Source organism: Prunus mume, linkage group LG5 (assembly GCF_029339155.1).
Source record: "Prunus mume cultivar Tortuosa linkage group LG5, ASM2933915v1, whole genome shotgun sequence".
NCBI lineage: Eukaryota > Viridiplantae > Streptophyta > Magnoliopsida > Rosales > Rosaceae > Prunus > Prunus mume.
In genome coordinates this window covers 8,439,411-8,462,944 of record NC_142702.1, presented here as the reverse complement: position 1 = coordinate 8,462,944, position 23,534 = coordinate 8,439,411, and the positions used below count along the sequence as shown (strand labels likewise).

The 23,534-nt window shown below is 36.6% G+C and overlaps 3 protein-coding genes across 5 annotated transcripts; 1 reads left to right on the top strand and 2 right to left on the bottom strand.

The window, feature by feature from the left end:
• Positions 1–253: 253 nt before the first annotated feature.
• Positions 254–3,832, top strand: LOC103330972 (Adaptin ear-binding coat-associated protein 1 NECAP-1). The gene is made up of 8 exons (XM_008233577.2): positions 254–530; positions 872–903; positions 1,292–1,392; positions 1,492–1,564; positions 1,690–1,721; positions 2,877–2,967; positions 3,121–3,232; positions 3,330–3,832. Exons 1-8 carry the CDS (start codon positions 432–434, stop codon positions 3,627–3,629), a joined length of 840 nt encoding a protein of 279 aa, XP_008231799.2. The 5' UTR covers positions 254–431; the 3' UTR covers positions 3,630–3,832.
• Positions 3,833–6,028: 2,196 nt separating this feature from the next.
• ALA1 (aminophospholipid ATPase 1) lies at positions 6,029–14,328 on the bottom strand. 3 transcript variants are annotated; one of them, XM_016794667.2, is made up of 8 exons: positions 12,135–14,150; positions 11,691–11,997; positions 10,789–11,497; positions 10,550–10,673; positions 10,203–10,422; positions 9,245–9,703; positions 7,918–8,141; positions 6,029–6,168 (listed from the first exon to the last, which is right to left on the bottom strand). In XM_016794667.2, the coding sequence occupies exons 1-7, from the start codon at positions 13,768–13,770 to the stop codon at positions 7,922–7,924; spliced, it is 3,675 nt and encodes a 1,224-aa protein (XP_016650153.2). In that variant the 5' UTR covers positions 13,771–14,150; the 3' UTR covers positions 6,029–6,168; positions 7,918–7,921. The 3 variants fall into 3 exon arrangements, with proteins under 3 accessions (XP_016650153.2, XP_088908954.1, XP_008231798.2); XM_089052828.1 differs by lacking the exon at positions 6,029–6,168 and having other exon boundaries at positions 7,630–8,141; positions 12,135–13,667; positions 14,040–14,243; XM_008233576.2 differs by lacking the exon at positions 6,029–6,168 and having other exon boundaries at positions 7,630–8,141; positions 12,135–14,328.
• Positions 14,329–21,323: 6,995 nt separating this feature from the next.
• LOC103330970 (gibberellin 3-beta-dioxygenase 1-like) lies at positions 21,324–22,845 on the bottom strand. Its single transcript, XM_008233575.2, has 2 exons — positions 22,367–22,845; positions 21,324–22,053 (listed from the first exon to the last, which is right to left on the bottom strand). Exons 1-2 carry the CDS (start codon positions 22,843–22,845, stop codon positions 21,462–21,464), a joined length of 1,071 nt encoding a protein of 356 aa, XP_008231797.2. The 3' UTR covers positions 21,324–21,461.
• Positions 22,846–23,534: the final 689 nt, after the last annotated feature.

The window sequence follows — 23,534 nt, the reverse complement described above, 5'->3', positions numbered from 1 at the left end:
TTCCTTGCATTGAAATGACCCTTTTCGGTGTTTCCCACAAATGCAAGCAACCTCTCCGAATCAAATCAAATTCGTTGACTCCATCCGATCGCATACAATAATAGACCTTTCCATCGATCACAACTGTCCATCAATCCCATTTTTGTTTAAATCAGCAAACAGTCACAAAGCCTTAGATTAGAAAAGTAATCTAATCCAACGGTTCCCGCTGGTTATGCTAATTACTGACCAGGACACTGATAAAGAGCTCTGCAATCGTCTCTTTACAGGAAACTGAGAGAGACTAGAAACCTCCTCCTAGATATAAGTCTTGAAAGTCTAAATAAAACCCAAATTAATTTACCAAATTCCAATCAGAAAAACAGTTTCAGATTCACATTTGGTCACTCGTTCTGATCCCAATCTGGGTCTCTCTATCTTTTCACTGTAAAATGCAGAAGGAAGAGGCGGCGCCAAATGATCAAGAAGAGAACGAAGCTGAAGCTCTGGAGCTTGTTCTCTTTCAAGTGCCTGAATGCTATGTCTACTTGGTATAGTTCATTTTGACATACAATACCTGATGTGCCCGAATCCCTGTGTTTTCATCAATTTTTGTAGTGATTCTGTTGAAGGGTATCTTGGGAATGCAATGGAAAATGCATAATTCAACTGGATTTCTTCATGATTGTTGAGGCATGTAATAGTTGAATGACATGGGTAATTTATTGGTGCTTGTTGGGATCTATCAAGTTATACAAAGTCATGGGTTTTAAATTACAATTGAGCAAGTAATTATAAGAAATCGACAACGAGAGAAACGTATGGTTACTGTTATGTAGGGTTCTTGAAGTTATTTGTGATATCAAGCTAAGCTATTATATTGTTTGTGCAGATACCACCGAGGAAAAGTGCAGCTTCATACAGGTTATGCTCAACTCATAAAAATAGAAAACGTGATATGCATTTAGCAGTTTATTTGTGATTAATCTGATTTATTTGTAACTTTGATGCTTCTGTTCTGCACATCGATCAGTTACCTCGAAATGAAGCTTACAGTTAGGCTAGATTGTGTGAGCTTTTAAAAGCTATTTTGTGGATAAGTTTTCTGAGATGGAGTTGGATTGGCAACAAATCAAATGATCCAAAAATAGACAAACAAATGGGGATGGGTTTTATTAATCCTGAGATTGGATGCTTTTTAATCATAGAATGAACAAACAAGAAGAAGAGTACTCTTCTATTGGAATTGATAACTGCTGGAAGACATTGCATGAGTTGGAGTTGAGTTTGAAGTGTCTGAAGTTTATTTCAGGGCTGATGAATGGGATGTAAACAAATGGGTATGGGAAGGGATATTGAAAGTAATCAGCAAAGGAGAAGAGTGCATTATCAGACTTGAAGATAAGAACACCAGTGAGGATATTTTAGTTATTATTAGATGAAGTTGTATTTCTTCCTTTTGTAGTATGAGACATTTTGTTTCTTCTACTGTAATATGATATATCCTTACAGGTGAACTATATGCTCGGGCTTTTTTGAGAAAGGGAGAGCCTCATCCAGTGGAACCTGTAATTGATAGCAGCAGGTTTACCCTATTTCTAGTTAAACTGGAGCCCATCTTTATTGGACTGCAGAATCTTATTTAAGTTTCAATTTATGCATTTTGATTAGTATCTAGAGAGTGTCTAAATAATTTTTTTCGTTCTGCAGATATTTTGTGCTACGTGTAGAGGAGAACATTGGTGAGCTGCTATACTTGCTTCATTGGTTTAAGATCTCTTGTTTAGGGAAACCTATTAGACTATTGTTGGAACGATTCAGAGGCATTATTGACTCCTAAGATAGATCTTTCCCCATGTCCACCTTTGATACACCCGAGATTTAGTGCATGTGGGGGCTTGGTGGGTTCTTAGTAGGCTAAGTGGAACTGTGTGGAGGCTTAGATTATCAGTCAATACCATTATTAGCCCACTTAGAAGTAGAGATCAAGTACCTTAAGCTTAAAAACATTTTTTTTGGGGGGGCGGAAACCCACACCTGGTCTTAGTTAGGTCCTCCCTATTGATGATATTTTGAGAAGAAATGTCGTAGATCTAGAGACACCACAGAGAGGTTGTTACGACAGCAGAGTAGACCAAAACTTGTGTGCATTAATATATGTATATCCATTCTAAACATGAGGAACTATGCTTACATGACTTAAAAACTTTCAAATATGTTCCTATTAGTCGGAGAGGGCTAATACTCACAAGCTTTCCATCTGTCCATAGTGGTTTGGACAAGAGTAGACCAGGCTATTTTAGATGAAGAACAGTCTACCTTGAAATAAGGACGGAAGAAGTATTTTTACAAGAATGTAGAAAGCATTTTCAGATCACTGTATTAATATCACTGTGATATACAATTTCCCCACTTCTGTAAATCGTTTCTCAAAGGTAGGAAGTGGGATGCCTATACTAGGCTGGGATAGTGGGTGATTAGATACATATGTGATGTAGAACGAAAGAGGCCTATGCAAATCTAGATTCATTTACTGGAAGGGCACATCATTTTGCAGCTCAACTTTTTAAATTAGACGAAGACATTTTCTCAGTTGGGCAGCATATACAGGAATGTATTTACTTCTGTTAGACAGGGGAGCATATTTATTGCTTGAGTAGTGCTACCACCATGTGGTGATATGTCAGAAAACATAGACAGAAGAGTGACTCTTTTCCATAGAAGGATTATGCCACTTCTTTTGCTTCGTTTTATTTTACCTCTTGTATAACCTTTTAGTATTCCCACTTTCCCAAAATTTTGTGCCTGACTCTGATGCAATTTTTGCCATTTCAGTTAATTTTTATTTCCAGTTATTTGTCCATGTATTATTTCTCATTATTTTGAAATTTATGCAGATGGTCGGCTTCGGCATGCTTTCATTGGCATAGGATTTCGAGAAAGAACAGAAGCGTATGATTTCCAAGCAGCCTTGCATGATCACATGAAGTACGTCCCATATGTACAGTGATTACAATTTTGCCCGTTCATCATTTTCTCCACAACATTTTAGAAGTTTGTTAGGTGATTTTAAATGCATATGCATTAGAGGATGAATTTTCCATCATTCAAGCTCATGTACCTTTCTAAATTGTTTTGAAGATATCTGGACAAAAAGAAAACTGCAGAAGAGATGGAGCAAAAATTTCAGCAAACTTCCTTGGTTGATTACAGCTTAAAAGAGGGGGAGACTCTTGTACTACAATTAAAGAACGTTAGTGTATATTCATTTTCTTGTCAACTGTGTCCTGTGACTCATGCTACTTACTGGAGTACTCTGATTGAATTTAATCTCTTGTTGCTGTCAACAGAAAAGCGCTGAAATTGTCAAGTCCAAGGTTTCTGAGAACAACTCACCAGAGAAAAAGGCCAACCAAAAAGAGCCCTTGATTTGTATCAAACCACCACCACCGCCCCCCGGACCACTTTCACCGTCTACTGGTCAGAAGTCTCCCACAAACTGTCCCCCAAATCTCAATCTTCTGGGGGATTCTAACCACAAAGCCTCAGAATCAACAGAAGATGATTCAAAAGAATCAATTTCTCCTGGAAATGAAATCACTCAAGATATACCAGATGATGACTTTGGGGATTTTCAGACAGCTAGTTAATATGAAGCATAAACTCTCAGATGAGACATGTTATACTCGAATGCCTGAATGTCTTTTGCCTTTGATGGTTTTGGGGTTTGTGATGGTTTAGATTTTATTTATAACGAAAATTTAATTGATGTGGTGTATATTGTTACAAACTAACTAATGTGAAGTTACACATAGAAAGCGAAATTGTGCCAATCAGAATGATTTTTATCTTATTGTAGCGTATATTTTTTCGGTCGAAAAGATTATGTGTTTGGTATTACACGAGTAAGATGCTAGATTAGTTGAAATATCTTATTACATGCCTAACAGAATTAAACATAATTCAATCCAACTTTAATCTCCATCTTTTTATTGCTCTTCATAATCCTACCATCTTACCGTCTATCGCACAAGGAATCAACCCTCCAGGGGGGCGAATAGGACTGCAATTCAAGATTTAAAACAGTATGCCTGACAATGGAGAATATAAATGAAGCTCTCCCAATATTAACTGTCGATTAGATTTATAGTGCATAAAAGGAATCTGCCCATTTTTACACATATAACAACTGTTGGATTTGGAAAAACTTTATTTGCATTTTGAATTCTGATTTGGAAATCTGAATTAAGCCAAGAGTGCAGCTGCTTGATTTTGGAAAAACTTGGTCATATTGATTGATTGATATATGTTTTTCCTCATCTTTGAAATCAGGCAAAAAGCCTGTTTGAAATATATGATATGGTTGTACAAGGTGGTCATTCAGAAGGTAACCGTTTATACTGCATTCCCCCCTCCATTCCTCCCTTAAATTTGGATTCAATAAAAAAATACTAGAAAATCAAATTCCCAACAAATTAAAATATGAAAATTCAGTTTCATGAACTTAAAGTAGCATAAATCAGTGAAGATGCTAAAACAAAAAGTGGAGCTGAAAGTTTAGCAGCACATGAACTTGAAATTTTTGAGTTTTTAATAGGCATGGTAATTTGGCATGATATTTTGTTGAAATTTAACTTAATTAGCCAAGAGTTACAATCTAAAGATATGTGCATTGATGCTGCCATAAAAGAGTTGAAGGTGCTAATTTTTTTTTTATGAAAAATTATAGAGAAAATGGGTTTGCATCAGCTATGATTGAAGCTAGAACAATTGCTTATGTTCAAAATTAAAATTATTGAAATCTTAATTGAGATCGACCATGTCACAAGAAAGGCTAAATGGGCTAGCAATCTTATGCATTGAAAAGGATATGCTAAAAAAACTTGAATTTGAAAGCATAATTGAGGATTTTGCTTCTCAAAATGCAAGAAGAAGATTATTTCAATAATACTTTTTTAGTTGTGATTTTGTTGTTTTTTACCTTTATCCTGTAGGTGATGTTGCTCTTATTTTGCTTTAGCTATTAAGGATGCAAAGAGATTTCAAGTAGGTTGCTTGCTAGCGTTTTGGTTTGGCTATTGAGGATGCAAACAAATTTTTGTTTTGCTTTGGTTGTTAAGGATGCAAAGGAATGTCAAGTAGGTTGCTCCTGTTTTGCTTTGAGTGTTGAAGATGCAAAGAAATTTGAAGTAAGTTGCTGCTATTTTGCTTTGGTTGTTAAGGATGTAATGAAATTTCAAGTAAGTTAAGGAAGGCTGTTAGTATGAAATTGTGTTTGTATTTCCTAGAACTTAAGATTTGGATGTGTCATTTAGCTGTACGATTGAAGAAAAATTGATGTCTCTGATTTCCAGAAACTGCAGGATTAAAATAGCTCAGCAATCCCCAAATTCCAAAATTGTGACTTAACACATACAAGACATTTGATTTGAAGGGTAAGACATAGCATTTCTCATGCATACATGATAAGAACGTTTGTGGCATTTAATATGATTTTATTTTCATGACTTTCTTTGATCTTAAGTCAATAAGAATCCCTTTAGAAGTGCATCTCATTTAGGCATATTTTTCAATATCTTTTGTTTATTCTTTCTTTCTTTTATTATAAAATTCCTACTTGTCTTTCAAGTATTTTGATTGAAGATCACGTTGGTATTTCCTTGTGCGGCAAGGGTAATCTTGCTTTATATTGGAAAGTATCTTTGATTGGCAATCACTTTTTTAATCAGATCAATGTGTCTAAAGGGTTGGGATAGTCTTGGAATTAATTCAAGAATATTAGGAATCTTGATAAAGTGATTGTGAATATCCTTCTTGGAGTACACGTGATTGATTTTATGTCAAGCATTCAATTGTGGAGATTGTGTGTGTGTGTTTTTTTTTTTTTTTTGGATCAAATAGAAACTTCATTAGATAAACTTCAATGGTACAATCAAAAACATCAACAAGACATCTAAAATACCAATCCCAATAAGGCAACAAACTAACATGCTAAAAACACAAGTAATGCGGACAAAAGCCGCACTGAAACTACTAGCCCACATTACTACAATTAACCATAAGCCCAAACAAAGCCCACAAACCCAACATAACCAAACCTAAAACAACCTATGAGCCTAAACAAACTCTACCACCACCACCTGATGAAGCGCCGTCACGGCCACACCCACCACCGCATCCATAACAAATCTGGGGAAAATATGATTTCCAGTGATCTACTTGCACATAAGAGCGAATAAATAAACAAAAACAACAACTTTGCCAAAGAACAATTGGGTAATTTGCAGCAACCTTCGTCGAAGACAATGTAGAATCAAATTTAGTGGAGATTGTGTTTTGGATGCAGGTTTTCTTCCTTGTGAAGAAAATCACTTAGATAATAAGGCTTTGTCTTCTTTCTTCATGTAGTTTTCACGATCATATTTTTAGTCCATAAAGTTTGGAAAGCTAAGTTTTTATTTGAGATAAATCATTAAGTGTTCCATGTTTACTTGGTGATTTATTAAACACTTTTATCATTTATATTGCATTCATTTGCATTAATTGGTGACTCATACGGTTGAGGGCACCAAGACTGCGGTGGCGGTTTTTCTCCGGTGAGCTTGAAATAATCGTGACTAGTATTTCGTTCAACATAAGGAGTGTTGAAAGATCATCTTGTGACAGACATTGAGTTACGAAGAAGTCTGTAAACATTATCTAGAATGTGTCTAGGATAAGTAATTAAGTACTTATTGTAATCATCGTTCTATAATGGATTTGTTTTGACTGAAGAGTCCTGTGGATTTTACCTAGAGGTGGGCTTTTACCTCGTAAAATAATAAGTGTGTGAGTACTTGTAATCATCATTCTATAGTGGATTTGTTTTGGACTAATGAGTCTCGTGGATTTTCCTCATAGGTGGGGTTTTACCATGTAAATTAACTCAATGTTCCTTTATTTTATGCTATGCACGTGCTACCGAAGTTTATTATTATTATTGATTTAATATTAAATTGGCCTATTCATCTCCTCTAGGCATTTTTAGTCATCTTACAGGTAATTTCAAAGGCAAAGATGAACTGATCAAGCATGTGGAAGTGTTAGCTTTTAAAAATATAGTTAGAATTTGATAATATTTGTCTTTTAATCTTTACTCAAATTACATGACCATTTTGAAGAAAAAGAATTGATTGAATTATTACAAGTATTTATCTTGCTTATGCATTAAGTTTGAACGTATCAGGCTTAGCCTCAGATTTTGGAATTTTTAATTATTTATCTTGAATGTTAAATTTGCCACCCTAAACTGGGACTATGGTTTTTTTTTTTTTTTCAAACTTATGACTAGGGAATCTTGCCTTCATTTTATTTCAAATTTTGAGGGTTGGGTTGAGAGTGTTATCCGAAAGAGTTGGTAACTAAAAACATAACATCTGGCTAATGGTAAAAGTCGATAGATGATTTACATTGAAAACAAAGGATTCTTTGTTTTTAGTCGTCTGCTAGAAACTCGAGGATTCTCCCATCTTGTTTATAACTCAATCGACGATTTAGGTTAAAAACCAAGAATTAGAAAATAATGAGAGAGTTTAAATCCCAGCATATTCAATCAGCTATTCCACTTCACCAAACCAGAATCCAACTACTGAAGGAAATAAACCCGCCAAGAAAAGACAACAAAAACTCTTGTTATAACTCTTTTGTGGTAAAAATCATGTACCAAGTGTCTTAAGTATTCTCCGTTTACATAAGGCTAATTACACTGAATGAATCGTATGCGATACAACAAAACAAAATCATAACACAAGATATAAACCTAGAACTACAAAGTTACAACCCTATCCTTTGGATAGCAAACAATGAAAAATGAGGCAACCAAGAGAGAGAGACTCTGAAGCAGCCTAAAGAATAACATATATTACAGAAGAAAAAGAAAAGGGATGAAAAAACGAATACCTTCTCATCTCCTTGGGGGGTCCAAGATAGCATTCATTTCTATTTGTACAGGGCTTAACGCACTCTGATTGCCAAACCTCTCAGCTTCTCTTGCAATCTGGACATCACAAGGTCTATAGTACTGATACAGAAACTTTACAACAAAGCGAGGAGCGATTGCTGCTATGGTGATTGCAAGCAAACATAACCAAAATGATGCAGTCTTTGCAACTTCAAAAACGGCCCTGTCAAATTATTTTGGAACTGCAAAGATTAGTATACACATGCAAGTATCATACATTATGGATGGAAAATTTCAGTTTGATGCATGTATGGAGCTTCTCATAGTACAACAAACTTGGTTTTGTTGGCAGTCGTAAGTTTCTGACTGGAGATGCCAAATTTTAGTTCAAAGAAAGAAAAAAAATTGGTGATGGGTATTTCTCAGACATGGTTTCTTCACTCTTTTTTGGAAGAATGACAAAAATTAGCATGTTCAACCACAAGCTGCTGGTTATGAGCTCATTACATACCTCAGTCAGAAGTTCAACACCTATGACTTGACCTCAAAAGTGTACCAAATGGAAATAAGTAGTGCACGTAGTGCGCGAATAAAAACCATGATACCATACTTCTGACAGACAGGTCCCCAGAAGTTAGTCTACCAACAAGTGCTATTGTCTACCAACCCTAAACAATTCTGCCCTAGCTAGAAGAAAATAAACTTGCAATTACTGCCCGCACTTCTTTATGGAACCACTGCTTCAGGTTTCTGAAGCCTCCAAGGGACAGCAGATGGAGTGACTTGAGACCGTTACTAGAAATAATTTAGAGATATACTAAGGTAAAATCAATTAACCCACATGTCACTCTACCTAGATCCAATAAGTGGAAATAAAAGAAAAGAAAACCAATCAACCCATGTACTTTGAATAAATAATTTCTGGAAATAATGGTTACTTTGGGAATAAATTGTGGAGGCATGAACTACTACATTTTTATATGAGGTACAGATATTGTGCCTGTAATGTAAGGAAAACTTCCATCGAATTCTTTGTTGAAAATAGTAACCCACCATGAGACAACTAACTTAATATTTAGTTTTGTGGTGCGTTCTTTATTTGCCTCAATATTGTGAGCTGTTTGCACTTGCGCTATTTAAATGAGCCACCGAGTTCAAGAGGCATACTTATCATGAAATGTAATCTTTACATGCATTGTGTGACATGAAATGCAACATAAATGCTTGCCATTGCATCTCATAGGGTGCGATAGTAGTATAAATGCAATTATGCTGGTGAAAAAAAAAGAGTATATAAATCTGATACTACTAAATTAGAGAGCATACCAGTAGCCAACGAGTGAAGGTAAAGCATCAATGACAATGACACAAATCCAAGTCGCAATTATAGATCCCCAAATGGCTGCATGTGTAATCCACGTCCACCGGATGACATCCATAGCCAAGTGCAAATTAACCAAAATTACCACTGAAAGTGTCCAAAGATCTCCAATACTTGATGTATCAATGGTGCTGCCCCAATATGCAAAGAGAGGGATAAAGAAGACGGCCAGACTTTGCCAAAATGTGTCAACCATTGTTAGCCAAAATAGTTTTGAGTTGTAGCATTCTTGTCTCTGACCAGCTCCATATAGCTGAGGATATGTCAGAAGGGTCCTTCTACTTAGGTCCTTGTCAAGAATCCCAACAACAATTGTGGGTACTGCAGTGTAGATTATAGAATACAACATGCTGCTCCATTCAGTGATCGCAGTTGTCAAAGAAAAAGAAGTAAAGAGCACATACCTACAGAAAGCACATGAAATTTAATCAGCTAAATGGATAAGCAAGGATTCATAATAATTCTTCTTTCCTTCACTTTCCATGTAAACTAAAACCTATTATAACTCGCATCAAGATTCAACATCAATTATAACACATGACAATCTGGACACAACGACCTAGGTTTGACGCAAATAGATTTAAATCTGACTATTTTCAACCTCGTAGCTTCAAGTTCAAAAGTCATATCAGATTCATAACCAGAAATTAGCTTACGGCTTTTAAAAATGGAACTAGACAACTTTTGGCCCTTAATGACCGTGACTCCATATCTACATAATCATGAGCAATCTTCTGTCTAGTATTTTGTTTTCTTTTGATTTATAACTTCAAAAAGAAAAACCAACGCATCTCAAGACCTTTTCAGGCTGGAGGAAAAGAACTTAAGTCTGCACAACAACCACTGACAGTGACCTTGGTGGCATGCATGAACTGAAAATTTATCTGATAAAGAATTACTCACCAAAATAAAATAAGCACAAACACTGCATTCCTGTAAAAATTGTATAATATCATATAACCCATTCGCTGGTAATTCCAATGTCCATGTACCAATAAAAGGGGAACTAAGAATCTGAACTGCCCCATTGCAAAATCTGAAGCCATTACAGCTTGTCGACCTTCTTGGCCACTGATGCCAACTCCCACATCAGCCATTTGGATCATGGAAACATCATTAGCACCTATCAATATTCCAAAAAAAATTTTACCATCAACACGATTTCCCAATGAGACTGGGAATAAGATCTTGATTTTGGTGTTGGAAGTATAAGATATTTATTTAAGTGAAATCAATAGAAGAATAATTACCATCCCCAATTGCAAGTGTCATATCAGCAGTCCTGTTCTTCACAAGGGCAATAATTCCAGCTTTTTGCAATGGAGCCACTCGGCAACAAAGCACCACAGAACAGTTACTGGCTAAGTCAAAGAGCTGCAATATGAAATAAGTTTGATCAGCATATAAGACATCACTCAGATCAAAACAAGCATACAAGACATCATCAAGAAGTTTAGAAAACTAAACAGCAAGGTCTAGGAGCAATTACCTTTTCCTCAAGTTCACTATCAAGAATATAAACAAGGCTGGTACCATCAATAATTAAAGCTACTGGAGTCACACCATCTCCAGAACTTCCTCTGGCGGTGTGTGTATCCCCAGAAAACATCGTAAGCTTCTTAGACATGAGTACAGCATCCTCTAAACTCCTTCGACATGAATCCTTAGAGCTGCTGTTAATTATAATCTGAGTCATCTTTCTTGTTAGAAGCTTTGATGAGTAGCCAATGGATATGGCTGTTTCTTGCTTATCCCCTGTCAAAACCCAGACCTGAATCCCTGCTGTTCTTATAGACTCTATGGCTTCAGGCACCCCCAGTTGTAGTTTATCCTCAATACCAGAGGCACCTAGTATGATGAGATTGTTCTCTATGTTGCCAGCAACCTTGCGAAGTAGAGCAGCCCGGCCAATTAACGCAGTACTTGCTGCCTCAAAAGACGAATGCCACTGCTCGAATTCTGAAGCACTCAGTTCTCTCATCCCAACAACAAGCGTTCTCAAACCCAGAGAGGAGTACGCATGAATATGGGCTTCTGTTGCTCGTATTATGTCCAAGTTTAATCTTCTGTCTATGACACTGAACATGGTAGTGTCAGCACCTTTTACAAAGACTTTGAAGGTCTTATCAGGGCAACGTAATATAACCGACATTCTCTTCCGGTCACTATCAAATTCATGCAAACCCAAAACACTGAACCTGCACTGCCCATGAGTGGGAAATTATGAATGAGATAACTAAGGTCTTTACTTCTCAAAAGGCGGTTCAGTATTAATTATCATACTGTAATCATAAGGTTAGACAAGCAAGCTCATGCAATGCCAAAATTATCTATTTATAGATTAATGTATTTATATTGATGAATAAGCGAGCTGAGAGAGTGTCAAATTACCTTTGCCTTTCTCCTTGGATATCAATAACTATATGACCAGAGGTTCGTTCAATAAGCATAAAACCGTAGGCAGCAGCAGCATAAACCAACGCTTGTTCATCTGGAGACTCCCCTTGGTAATCTACTAATTTCTCATTTGGATCCGACGTATCTATAACAAGAGGCACAATAGTATTACAAGCTGCCAATGCAAGGAAGAACTCATGCACATGTTTGCCTTCATTTGTGTCCACTCCACTTCTTAGTAATTGTAGAAGCTGTGGGTCAGCCTTCACCTTCATCTTTGGCCTCAAAATCTTCCCATCCACTGATACCAAACAAGAGAAGTAAGAAATTGGAAATTACTAAAACAATAGAAAGTTTTTTTTTTCTTGAAACCCTAAACCCTAAACAATAGAAAGTATTATTCAGAGGACAGTATAATCAAAAGCACAGATTTATTACCGTGAACAGAGTACCCCACTTGGTCCTTTCCCGAATTGCTTGTCGCATCATTATAATCTACTCCCCAAATGCTTGCGCATTGAAATTCCATTTTATTCTCGGTAAGCGTACCAGTTTTGTCTGAGAATACATACTTAATTTGTCCTAAATCTTCATTGATATTCAAAGCTCTGCACTGAAATCTTGCATTAGAGGCCTCATCATACATTTGAGTATCACGGATCATGAAGTATGCTTGACCCACCCGGACAAGCTCCATAGAAATGTACAAAGAGATGGGGATCATGATCTGGAATACAATGACGGACATTAGGAATGTGAAAAGAATCTCTAAACCCCATCCATAGTACTTATAATTGTCCACTTTCCCCTCAGAGTAGTCCTTCTTCCTGTAGAAGAGTATGTCATCCAACTTATCATTGTGGCGTCTCAACCAAACAGCAGCACACAGAGACACAACTGTACACAAAGCAACAAGAAACCCCGACAGTATGATGATCTCCGAGTTCATACGGGTCTCGAGACGACTCCTCTTGGATGGGGCTCCGGAGCTATTCAGCATAACTTTGGTCTCACGACCAGCATAAACAGCAACCCCGAGGACCCAACGAGTATTCTTGAGCTCACAGCCTCGAAGTACAATGTTGGAGGGTCCTAATGACAGTCTCTTGCCATCAATTTCCATGAATCCGTGAAAACCATATATATTTCTATTGGGGTTTTCACACTTAATCAACCCGGTAATCTTCTCCTTTTCAGGCAACCTGGAGAGAGTTTCTTGTTTTGCATACCGGGTCTTCAAATTTGATTCCCCATCTAAATTGATAGTCTGCACATAAGCAACCCCAGTTGGGTCACTCGTCGAGAGCAGTACCATATCACAAGGAATAGCTTCACCTGCTTCAATTTTGATGATTTCACCAACTCGGATATCCTTCCACTTTTTTAATTGAAACTGATTATTAACCAAAACTGATGCCAACCGATTGTTCTCAATTCGGTCAGACCTATGCCGCCTATAGTCCTCATAGGCATCCTTAACTGCAGTAACGAGCAAGACAAATGACAGTGGCAAAATGGAAACTCCCCGGCCAAAAACCGCCAGCTGGGGGAGCTGATTGAGCACAGCAATCACAAGAAAATATACGTATGCTACCCTATGAAATTGTTCAAACAAATTTCTAGGCAAAAAAGTGATAATTGAGTACTTTGCCGTCCTTATTGAATTCCCAGAAAACTCAAACCTCTCGTGAGTCTTACCAAGATCATCTATATAAATGTTCCTTACATCCTCTTCATTCATCTCCTTTTGGGACATGCTGAACGCTTCCGAATCAGCTCCTCTCGATCCATACCGTACAGGCTTTGATCCGACATCACCAAAACTCACTTCCCGGACAGAATTCGTGCCAGAAGCCCTGGAATGAATCGAAGAAATGCTTCTCTGTGAGGAAGAATTGAAGGCGGGTTCAATGTTGAGGGAATTCTCAGCTGGGTTTTTAGAATCCATCCCGGAAAACGATCCAGAGTGACCTGAACTGGGATTTACAAAATCAGAAAAGACAGGTAAAGTAGGGAGCTCTTGCGTATTTGGGGTTCTTGGAGATGGGATCAAAAGAGGCCGCTTTGATGTCATGATCTGAAGAAGATCAGATCAGAGGCCTCTTGAACAGCATTATTCAGTCAACAATCATGAAATTCAAGAAATACCCAGATGCCAAATCCAATCAGAATCACAATATATTACAACAACAGCAACCAAATCGAGAAAACAAAACAAACCCAGAAATCAGTACAATAGATATGTGCAAGAACAGGAACCCAACTCACTAGTCAGCTAGATATACAGATATTGTACATGCAAAACTTGAGAGTGAGAGTCAGATGAGCTTTGGTTGAGCTTACTCGCTTGCAGACCTCGGCATTTTACACGTAGAGGTGGATGGTCATGGTGTTATAGCTCTGCTTCAATGGAGGTTGAAGAAGAAGCGTGTGATACAATTTGAAAGAGACTAAAGAATTGTAAAAGGTCAAAGGCATGTTAAGCATTATAGAGTTAGAGGAAGGGCGGCTATTACAATAAATGAGGAAGAAGTCGTATTGGGTGGCGACAGCGAACATATCAAATTCAAAAATGTTGGTAAAGTCTTTGTTCTTCCAGAGAGAGAGAGAGAGAGAGAGCAAAGCCAAGGACAAAGACAAGAGGAAGATAGAGAGAGATTGTTAATGATGGCTCTTTATTTTCAAATGTTCTAGAAGGACTGCTATGGATTATTAATTTAATCTATTGCTTAAATCAATATTGGGTGTCTGAAATTGACCGGATGATCTTTTATTTCTTATTAGACGTATTGAATATGAGAGAGAGTGAGAGAGAGAGAGAGAGAGAGAGTTCTCACTATTTCGTTCATGATCATGAATCAGAATCTTAATCTGGTGTAATTAATAAGATACAGATATATTCAATAAAGATTTTAATATATTGTAATTACAATATTATAATGCAACGGATTTCAGCATGATTTGTAATTACAAGATTTTAATATATTGAAATGACATAATTTTACTTATGATTTTAATAAATTGCAATTTGACTTAGGAATTTTTTGTATTCTCCAAAATAAATTTGCCCATTGTAGATTAGATTCGTGTTAGTCACGTTCGCCTAACCCCATGACCACTCCGAGTTTTGTCAAGACTTGGACCAAAAATTGTGGGGTGAAAAAACACGCTTTTTTTTAAGCTTCTTATGGCATAATCTCGTATTTGGTTTGCTTGTAGTTTTTTGAGCAACTGATACTTTCGGACCTGTACTCCTCCTTTGTACTTCACCTTCATCTTTTCTCATATTTTTCCTTTTTCTCTCTTTCTTCCTCGTTTTCTCTTTTTTCTTTTCTTTCCTTTTTCCTTCTCTTCTTCTTCCATCATTTGTTTGTTTGTTTTTTCTTATTTGGCTTTGGTCAATTATTGACATGCCCTTCAATGGAGGTAATGTGTTTGTTGAGGCCCAAAAATCCAAAGAGCTAGGCCTAGATTTATTCTCGACCCAATACGGATAATTGAATACAAGGGGAACCCCTTCGAGACAAAAGAGAATTTGTAGGACACACCAATGCGAGACATGGGCCACATATTATGCCAAGCAAGCATGCGAAAAAGGGCCAAGAGCATACTAATTTTACAAAATCACGCTCACCTACCTATTCGGTGTTACTTGGCCCGATTATAGCCTATCGCGGTACAATAAAACCCAGGCACAAGCACGTTAAGTAAATGCCATGCAAAGGACCACTATTCTAAAATCAAGCTATTTCACAAGTTTAAGTGGGCCCAAGCCACAAATTATCTGGGGCTTGCTGAGAAGGTTGTGGTATGAATGAACAAGCGATCACGAGGCCCATTAAGGGTTCAAGAAATGAAAGTTTTAAGCCACTTAGGGGCGTTAAAACTCAAGCCCATTCCTAGAACCCAAATATATGGGTTAGCATGAGAGAAAAGGGAAAATGGTCCAATGCCTTAGGAGGACACTTAGGGCTCGTTTGGGAGTGCTTCTTCTCAAAACACTTATGCCAGTAGTGCTTATGCCAGTAGTGTTTATGACATAAGCCCTTCTACAAAGAAGCAGTTTGTTGTTTGGATGTCACATTTAAAAGCGCTTTTATACTATATAAAAGCCCTTTTGATATTTTGTTGAGTATTTTGCTAACATAGTAAAACCGCTTTTAAAAGTACTTAAAAAAATATAAAGAATCTCAAAATATTATAATAAACATAGGAAATATATATATATATATATATATATATATATAAGAAAAAAAAAAGAAAGGGTATTTTAGCATTAAAAAAAATTAAATATGGGTATTTTCGGCATTTTAAAAGTTTCATTAAAGGGAGCTAAGTGCTTCCCTTGTTTTTGTCTTGCAACGCTTTTAAGAAGAAGCACTTCTCAAGTGCTTCTTCCAAAACCACTCTAAGTGCTTTTGGATCTCACCCAAAGCGCTTTTGCAATTTTTGCCAAACACCATTTTTAAAAGACAGAAGTGCTTTCATCCATTTAAAAGTGTTTTTCGCTGCTCCAAAAGCACTCCCAAACGAGCCCTTAGTAGCCTGCCATAACACTTAGACTAGCCCACGTCAATAGAATGCCCAAAATTAATAAAGTTATTTCCAGCGGCTTGACGAAAACCTATTAAACGCTGGAAATAATGGGCTAATAACCTTATGTCGTGCATACAAGCCCAGCTGAACAACTTATAAAAATCGGGCACCAAGTTTCACCCTTGTTAAGAACTCCAAGAACAGTCAACAAATGAGCCATGGCAGAAACCGAAGGAAATCTATGAAGGTAGGAAGAATATCCATCAGACAAAAAGCTCTACCTATCTTCTTTTCCATTACAAGCTTTATTTTGAAAACCAAGAGGGAAAGCGGGTGGCGCCTCACCCTCATGGGGAGGTCCAGCTGCGTCAAACCCTTGGAACCACAAAGGGCTCCTTACCCAGGGACCTTGGATAAGAGAATTTCACCAAATTAGATTATGTTGGAAGAAACAATGAAAAAGGGAGAAAAAAGTTAGATGAAATTAGGATTCTTTTAGCCTATAAAAGGGAGCTTCTCCTACCCAGCAAGGGCATCCATCCAGAGCCTGACCAAGCTTTGTCAAGCATCTGAGAATTTACTCAAGTCACCCAATCTTCTTCTTCATTTGTTTTCTTCTTTCCTTAAGATAGAAATCGTTCTAATCTTCCCCTGTCCCACTTCAAACCTTCGTTCTCTGTAAGAAATTCATGCTTCTCGCTCTCTTTCAAATTGCTAAACTTGTGAAAGCTTAGCTCCCATGCCACAAGTTCCTCAAGCTAAGCCATTAATTGATTTATCATGTTTATTTAGCTATTAGTGAAAAGAACCTAAGAGTGTTTTTCAAAAGTTTCATCAGACTTTTCTAAAACTCTTTTGAGAGCTTGGTTTTCGAACTCAGACACTTGGGGAATTTTGTTTCTTTTCCTTCTTACGGCAGCTCAAGCACATTCATCAGGGTGCTGGAACAAAAAGACCCCCTACAGTGTTATACATATAGTGGCTTATTCTTCTTTCAATATTGTCATCTCTGCTAACTTTCTGGATCAACTCCGCCGTAGCACGATATTGTCCGCTTTGGGGCCCCCTCTCTGCCCTCAAGGTTTTGTTTTTGGGAGCTCACGAGCAACTTCCCAGTGGGTCACCCATCTTGAGATTGCTCTAGCCCTAACTCGCTTAACTTCAGAGTTCCCATGACTTCGAAGTCAGTAATGTCACACCCCAAATTTTTTTTTTATAGGAATGTGAGGTAAAAGAAAAATTAAAACTAAAAATTTAAATATCAAGAAACATGAAAATTGAACATAAACTTTTATTTAAGTCAAAGTAATTTACATTGTACTATTACAAGCAAAATAACAAGAAAGTAACAAACTTTCAACATAACACTCAAAACTATCCACAACTCGTTCTTCTTGTTTCCTTAGCAAAAACTAAACTTCATATTCAAAGCCTGCAATAGATTCAATAAGGGGTGAGCATTACATGCTCAGTAGGGGTCCTATGTCTTATGTGATTAATGAGATTTCTAATGTACAATTTATGTAATACATGAATGAACTTCATTTCTACCCAACCTGTTAATCTATATAATAGGGCAAGCAAATCAGCATGTCCCATACCATGCATTTTACCACTGTGATTCCGAATGCCCCATTATATAAACTAACACCCATTTAATCATCCCATAATTCTCCTTTTGCTAGTCATCTTGTCTACACCATTGATCTCCAAGCCCAAATCACCAAATCGACAATTATACCACCGATTTCCTAATCTACTGTGCACACGGGCTTACCTGAACTTGGTCCCTACAATGGTTAGACTCAACTACACAAAAGACTCTTCCCATTATCCTCTTTTCCATAATTTCTTTATCAACCCAAAAATTCCAACCACCACCGACAACATATGAATATGTCAAAATTAATCAAATTATAATGATAATTGACAACATATATATATCCAATATCAAGGATAACAATCAAACAATATAACCAAGCATAATATAGGATTTACAATAATAATTAAAATAATATTACCAAGCATAATATAGTATTTGCAATATTTAATTAAATCAATGTATGCAAAATTTCCCCAAGAAAAACCCCTACCTCAAATCCAAAGCTATCTCCCAGTTGAGCTTTTCCAAAATCTTAACACACTTAGTTTTCACTCTCGAATTTTTAAGAAACTAACACAACTTTGAAGAACCTATGATTCAATAACTATTAGTTAGAACTATATATAGTAGGTTAGAGTCGGTAAAGGAAATATAGATGAAGCTTAACATTATGCCACCTAACTAACCTAGGGATCTCCAGACTACATCCTAGGATTTATAGACTATATGGGTGGCTTGAAGGTAAAACTGCCACCCCATTTAGTCTTAGGTTTTGGCTTCCGGAGAGTGCTTAGTGAGCACTTGCCAATTACATTTATATATATAAGAATATCTATTGTTCTTACACCTCATACCAAAACATACCACCTCATGCTTCAATTGGTTTTTGAAGACTCCCTAATGCAACACGTCACTTAAGAGAAAGATTAGTAAGCACCAATACCTTTCTAAAAGCTTTTGTGTGTATAGAATAAATATTAAATGAATTGCTATAGTTAAAGTCATACAATGAGGTTTGATAGGCTATAGCTAGATTCACATAGATTACCATACAACTAACTAAAATATATATAGTTTTGAAAACTAATAATTATAAATAATTAATTTTATGAAATATTAATATACATATTTAAAAATATGGGGTTTCACAAGTAAGCTCCCAAAAGGCCTCGTGCTAGATAGAGGAGGGCATGTACATATAAGGTGCATCACCCCCTCTCCGTTGGTCGATGTGGGATGTTACAACCACCATAATCTTCTCATCCTCTATCCACTTCACTTGAAATTCCACAACAACTCTCACTGCAATATTTAGAATCTGTTCAACAAGTTTTTCATTCATAACTTGGAGGTCTGGGCAGCCAGATCCCCAACTTTGTTGGTCTTTGTCCTTCAATACGATGACTCCTATGCCCCCAAAGGAGTTAGTTTGCTGGGCTAGGTGATTTGACGTGCTTCCAATCTGAAGACATACATTTGTTTTTTTATGCCTAGTCTGGTGTTGTTTTTTCAGTTATCTGCTCTGGTGTGTTCTTGGTTCTTTTTATTGGTTCTTGCTGGGGGCAGTATGTGGGTTATAAGAATCAGGCATGTAAGGGTGAGATTTGTTATGAGATTTGGTATTTATATTACTCACTTAAAAGTCTCACACAATATACCACTTAATGAAATACTTTAAAATCGATACGTTTTTGAATACCACAGTACTTTTATTGACTACTTAAAAATCCTAATTGAATACCAACGTACTTTTATTCATTACTTAAAAATCCTAATTGAATACCAATGGACTTTTAAGCTTCAAAACAATCTATTAAAATCTCAATTGAATACACCCCCCTTAGAGTGTTGCTAAACGAATCCTAAAATTAACTTAGTACACCCTATGATCTAAGTACACCCTAATATTTTAATAAAAATGCAAAATTAACTAAGTACACCCTATGTAACTACCAAAAATATCCTTCGTACACCTTAATACACTATCACACAAAGTAAAGAAACAAAATCGAAAGCCTTTGGAAAGAAAAAATAGAAACATATCCCACCAATATAGTCGGTTCCTCCCGCAACCACAAAGTAAAAGAAACCAAATGCCAAAGTGTTTCATTCAGCTAATAGCTTGTATTCCTCAAACGCCAAAGTCTTACATGCACAAAAACCGCAAAATTAACTGAACCAAACAAAATATCACCTCAATTGCAACCATAGCCACGTCTCTAGAAAATCATCTTCATGTTTCTTGTACAACATCATCAGTATCCTTGTCTTTATTTTCAATATGTTGCCAACCATCACCTACAATAAGGAATCGTGGAGGCAAGACAATAATTCAAGTTTAGTAGATAAATAGAACAGAGAAATAGCCTCTTACAAGTTTCAAGGCATGACAATAATTCAACGCCAAAATCAATTCAAGTTCAACGTAGGATCTTCTAACATTCAATGACACCTAGTTGCCCCCTCCGCCAGTGCTCGCTATTTGATTATGGTTGAATATGTGGCAAGTATGGTGTACTTATTAAAATTATATTTGTTTCACAGTTCAATATATCTTTTTTGGTCATTTTATATTAGGGTAAATTAGTAATTCAATAAATAGTTTGGTAGTAGGGTGTACTAAGTTAATTTTAGGGTTCGTTTAGCAGCACTCTTTAATTATGATTCAAATCCAATAATCCATCAACTTAACAAATTAAATCAAATTTAAGTTGGTCGTTTCCGATGATGATTTGATTCAATATATAATATAAATTTTACTTCTTATGTATGTTTGATTTTTTGGAGAATGGTGTATGTGTGTAAAGAGTTTCTTTACTAAAATAAAAGGTACCAGTTTACTAATGGGAATTTTATTTTTTTCGAGTCTATAAATATTTCTGAATCTAATCCATTTAAGTGTCCATTTCGTTTGCATATTGAACTTTATGGGAATTAAATTCTCATGTCTAATCTCACAAGATGAGAATTGAGGATGTTCATTTCCGTGTTTGGGAACGTTGAGAACTAGGAAATGTCATTTTCTCCTATTCTCATGTTTGCTTGTCTTCTTCTAAGGCTTCTAGAGCCATTGAATTTTAATACTCTTTTCATAAATTTTGATGGGATTTTCACAAATAGACCTATTCCAACATGACATTTTACACACCCTTAAAGAACCTATGTGGAGAAAAAAGCCCTCAATTAACCACTTGTCATTTTCTAATTGGTTTTTAATGCGTTACAATTTTTTCACTTGAAACTTGCAAATACAGCATAGAGTTTTTCTAAAGTATTTGGACATGAAGGGTTTTTTTATATATAAAATGTCATATTATAATGAGTCTGTTTATAAAAAGTTCAATTTTGAAACTCCACCTAATTATATTGTTAGGTTTTTTTAATATATTAAATCATGTCTTTTGGGGCAAAGATGCTGGTTTTTTTGCTCCAATTACTGAAATATTTCAAATTGGACAATTTTCCCACTATATCGTTCATAACAAGGTCCTTGGGCACTAGCGGCCAATACAAACTTCACATGTAAGCAAAACGCACGTGACATTTTGACAACGGAAGATTTTATTTGATATGGTAATTACTTCTACTCTTACTGTCTGATCGTTCAGACCTACGAAACAACACGATCAATTTGTAAGAGGCTCATAAAGCCGGAGTGATGCAAGTGCCTTGCCCTTGAGCTTTGTCTTGGTGTCAATATACTCACTCCAGTTGGTGACGGGTGGGTAGAGGGCAGGGTGGCTTGCGCTCAGTAGTTTTGGTATGGGTGAGATTGGGACATTGTCCGGTGGTCCATAAGTATAAACAACTGATAGACGTTGCTGAGTTTGGTTCACCACTACCCGATGGAGGACACTCACATACGACCCGTTAGATAATATGTGCATGAGGTCACCGACGTTGACTACCATAGCGCCGGGAACCGGTGGAACCGTAAACCAACCGGTGCCCTCTTGGAAAACTTGCAAGCCACAGATCTTACTTTGGTGGACAATGGTGACAAGGGTTGAATCAGTATGGGGAACAAGACCCATGGCCCGATCCGGATCAGGACAAGCAGGGTAAGAATTCAACTGGAGGACATGTGCCTCGTGGTTATCACCTTTGGGGCCAGACCATTTGACATCTTCCTTGGATATACCTAATGAGGCAAGCATTATCCACATCAGCCTAGAGGAAAGCCTTCCCAATTCTTTATCATATTCTTCGGTAATAGAACTGAAAAAGAAAATCAATACGTTGGTTAATGCAAAACAAAGATATGCTACATATAGTATACAATACTTAATTAACGAAACAAGTAAGTTCAAACCCTAAACCTTGAATCGTAATCTTTGCTAATTAGATAATGTATGTTATATGGTATGAAAAATGCATGGAGACATGTTGTTACGTTTCGAGAACATGTCGATAACATGTCGAGAGCGCCTTTATGCATTATTAATATGTCAATAATATATATATCAAGAGTACATGTTAAAATCATGAATTAAAAATAATAATAAGTTGTGTGTGCGAGTACTGTGAGTACCAGATTTTGGTGTACCCTTGGGGCCAAAGTTTGGCATAATGTTCAAGTGGTGAACCAAGAATAGTGAAGCACTCAGACCAAAGTTTCTTATCCGAAATGGCAGATATGAGGTGGAGGCCGTAACCAGAAATGCCACCGGGTCCTCGGGCTACTTTGAGCTTTTGTTCCGCTGGTAGAGAGAAGAGGCTTTGAGCAACAGATTCCATGTCTTCAACCACATTGTTGGGGACGCCATGATTTATGAGTTGGAACATACCCCAAGTCCTGCATGCATGGCTTATGAGTTGGGAGGCATTTGGGTCATTTAGATCAATGATGGGCACAGAATCTGAGTCCAAAGATGGATGTTCATTGAGGTTTGTCCATGCATACTCTTCTGGTATCTCATGCAATGACTTGAAGTCATCTGGTACCTTTCCCAGAATAACATCGAAAGTTTTGGGGTTGTGAGCATCAGGGGCTGTTGCAGTTGGAGCCATTGTTAGAGCAAATGTTGAGAGAGAGAGAGAGAGAGAGAGATTGTTCTTGGATGTAATTTTTATGCATTTAGTGCGTATATATATATAATGATGCTGCCAAGCTTACCCAAACACCCCAGCCTAACCACCCCCACCCCAAAAGAGATTAGACGTTGCGGGAAAAAAAATAAATAAATAAATAAAAGAGTGAGAATGATAAGTTCAAAAAAAGAAAATTAAATAAAAGTTGACTATTGGATTTTGGTTTTTTGAGAGAAAGTTGGCTCTCTCTCTCTCTCTCTCTCTCTCTCTCTCTCTATTGGATCAGTTTCATTGTGCATGCATAAACTTAAAAGGGAGAGAAAATGATGAAAAATTAAAAGAGTGGATCCAAAAGGAGAGAGTAATGAAAATGTATAAATGAGTAGCAGCTGAATTGATGAAAAAGAGGGAAGAAAATGATTAAAATAAATAAATAAGAAAATAGGTTGGCAGATTAAAAAGGAGCAAAAATGATCAAAAAGTAAATGAGAGTATGCACATCCGTCAAGTAAGAAGAAGTTGACATTTCATTAAAAAAGAGCAAAAATAAATGAGGAGGAGCCAAAAGCAGTTTGATTCAAAATGAGAAAAAAAAAATGATGAAAATGAAAAAAATAAAAAGGAGACACATGCTTTAAAGACTGTTTTGTTTTAAAAGAAGACTCCAT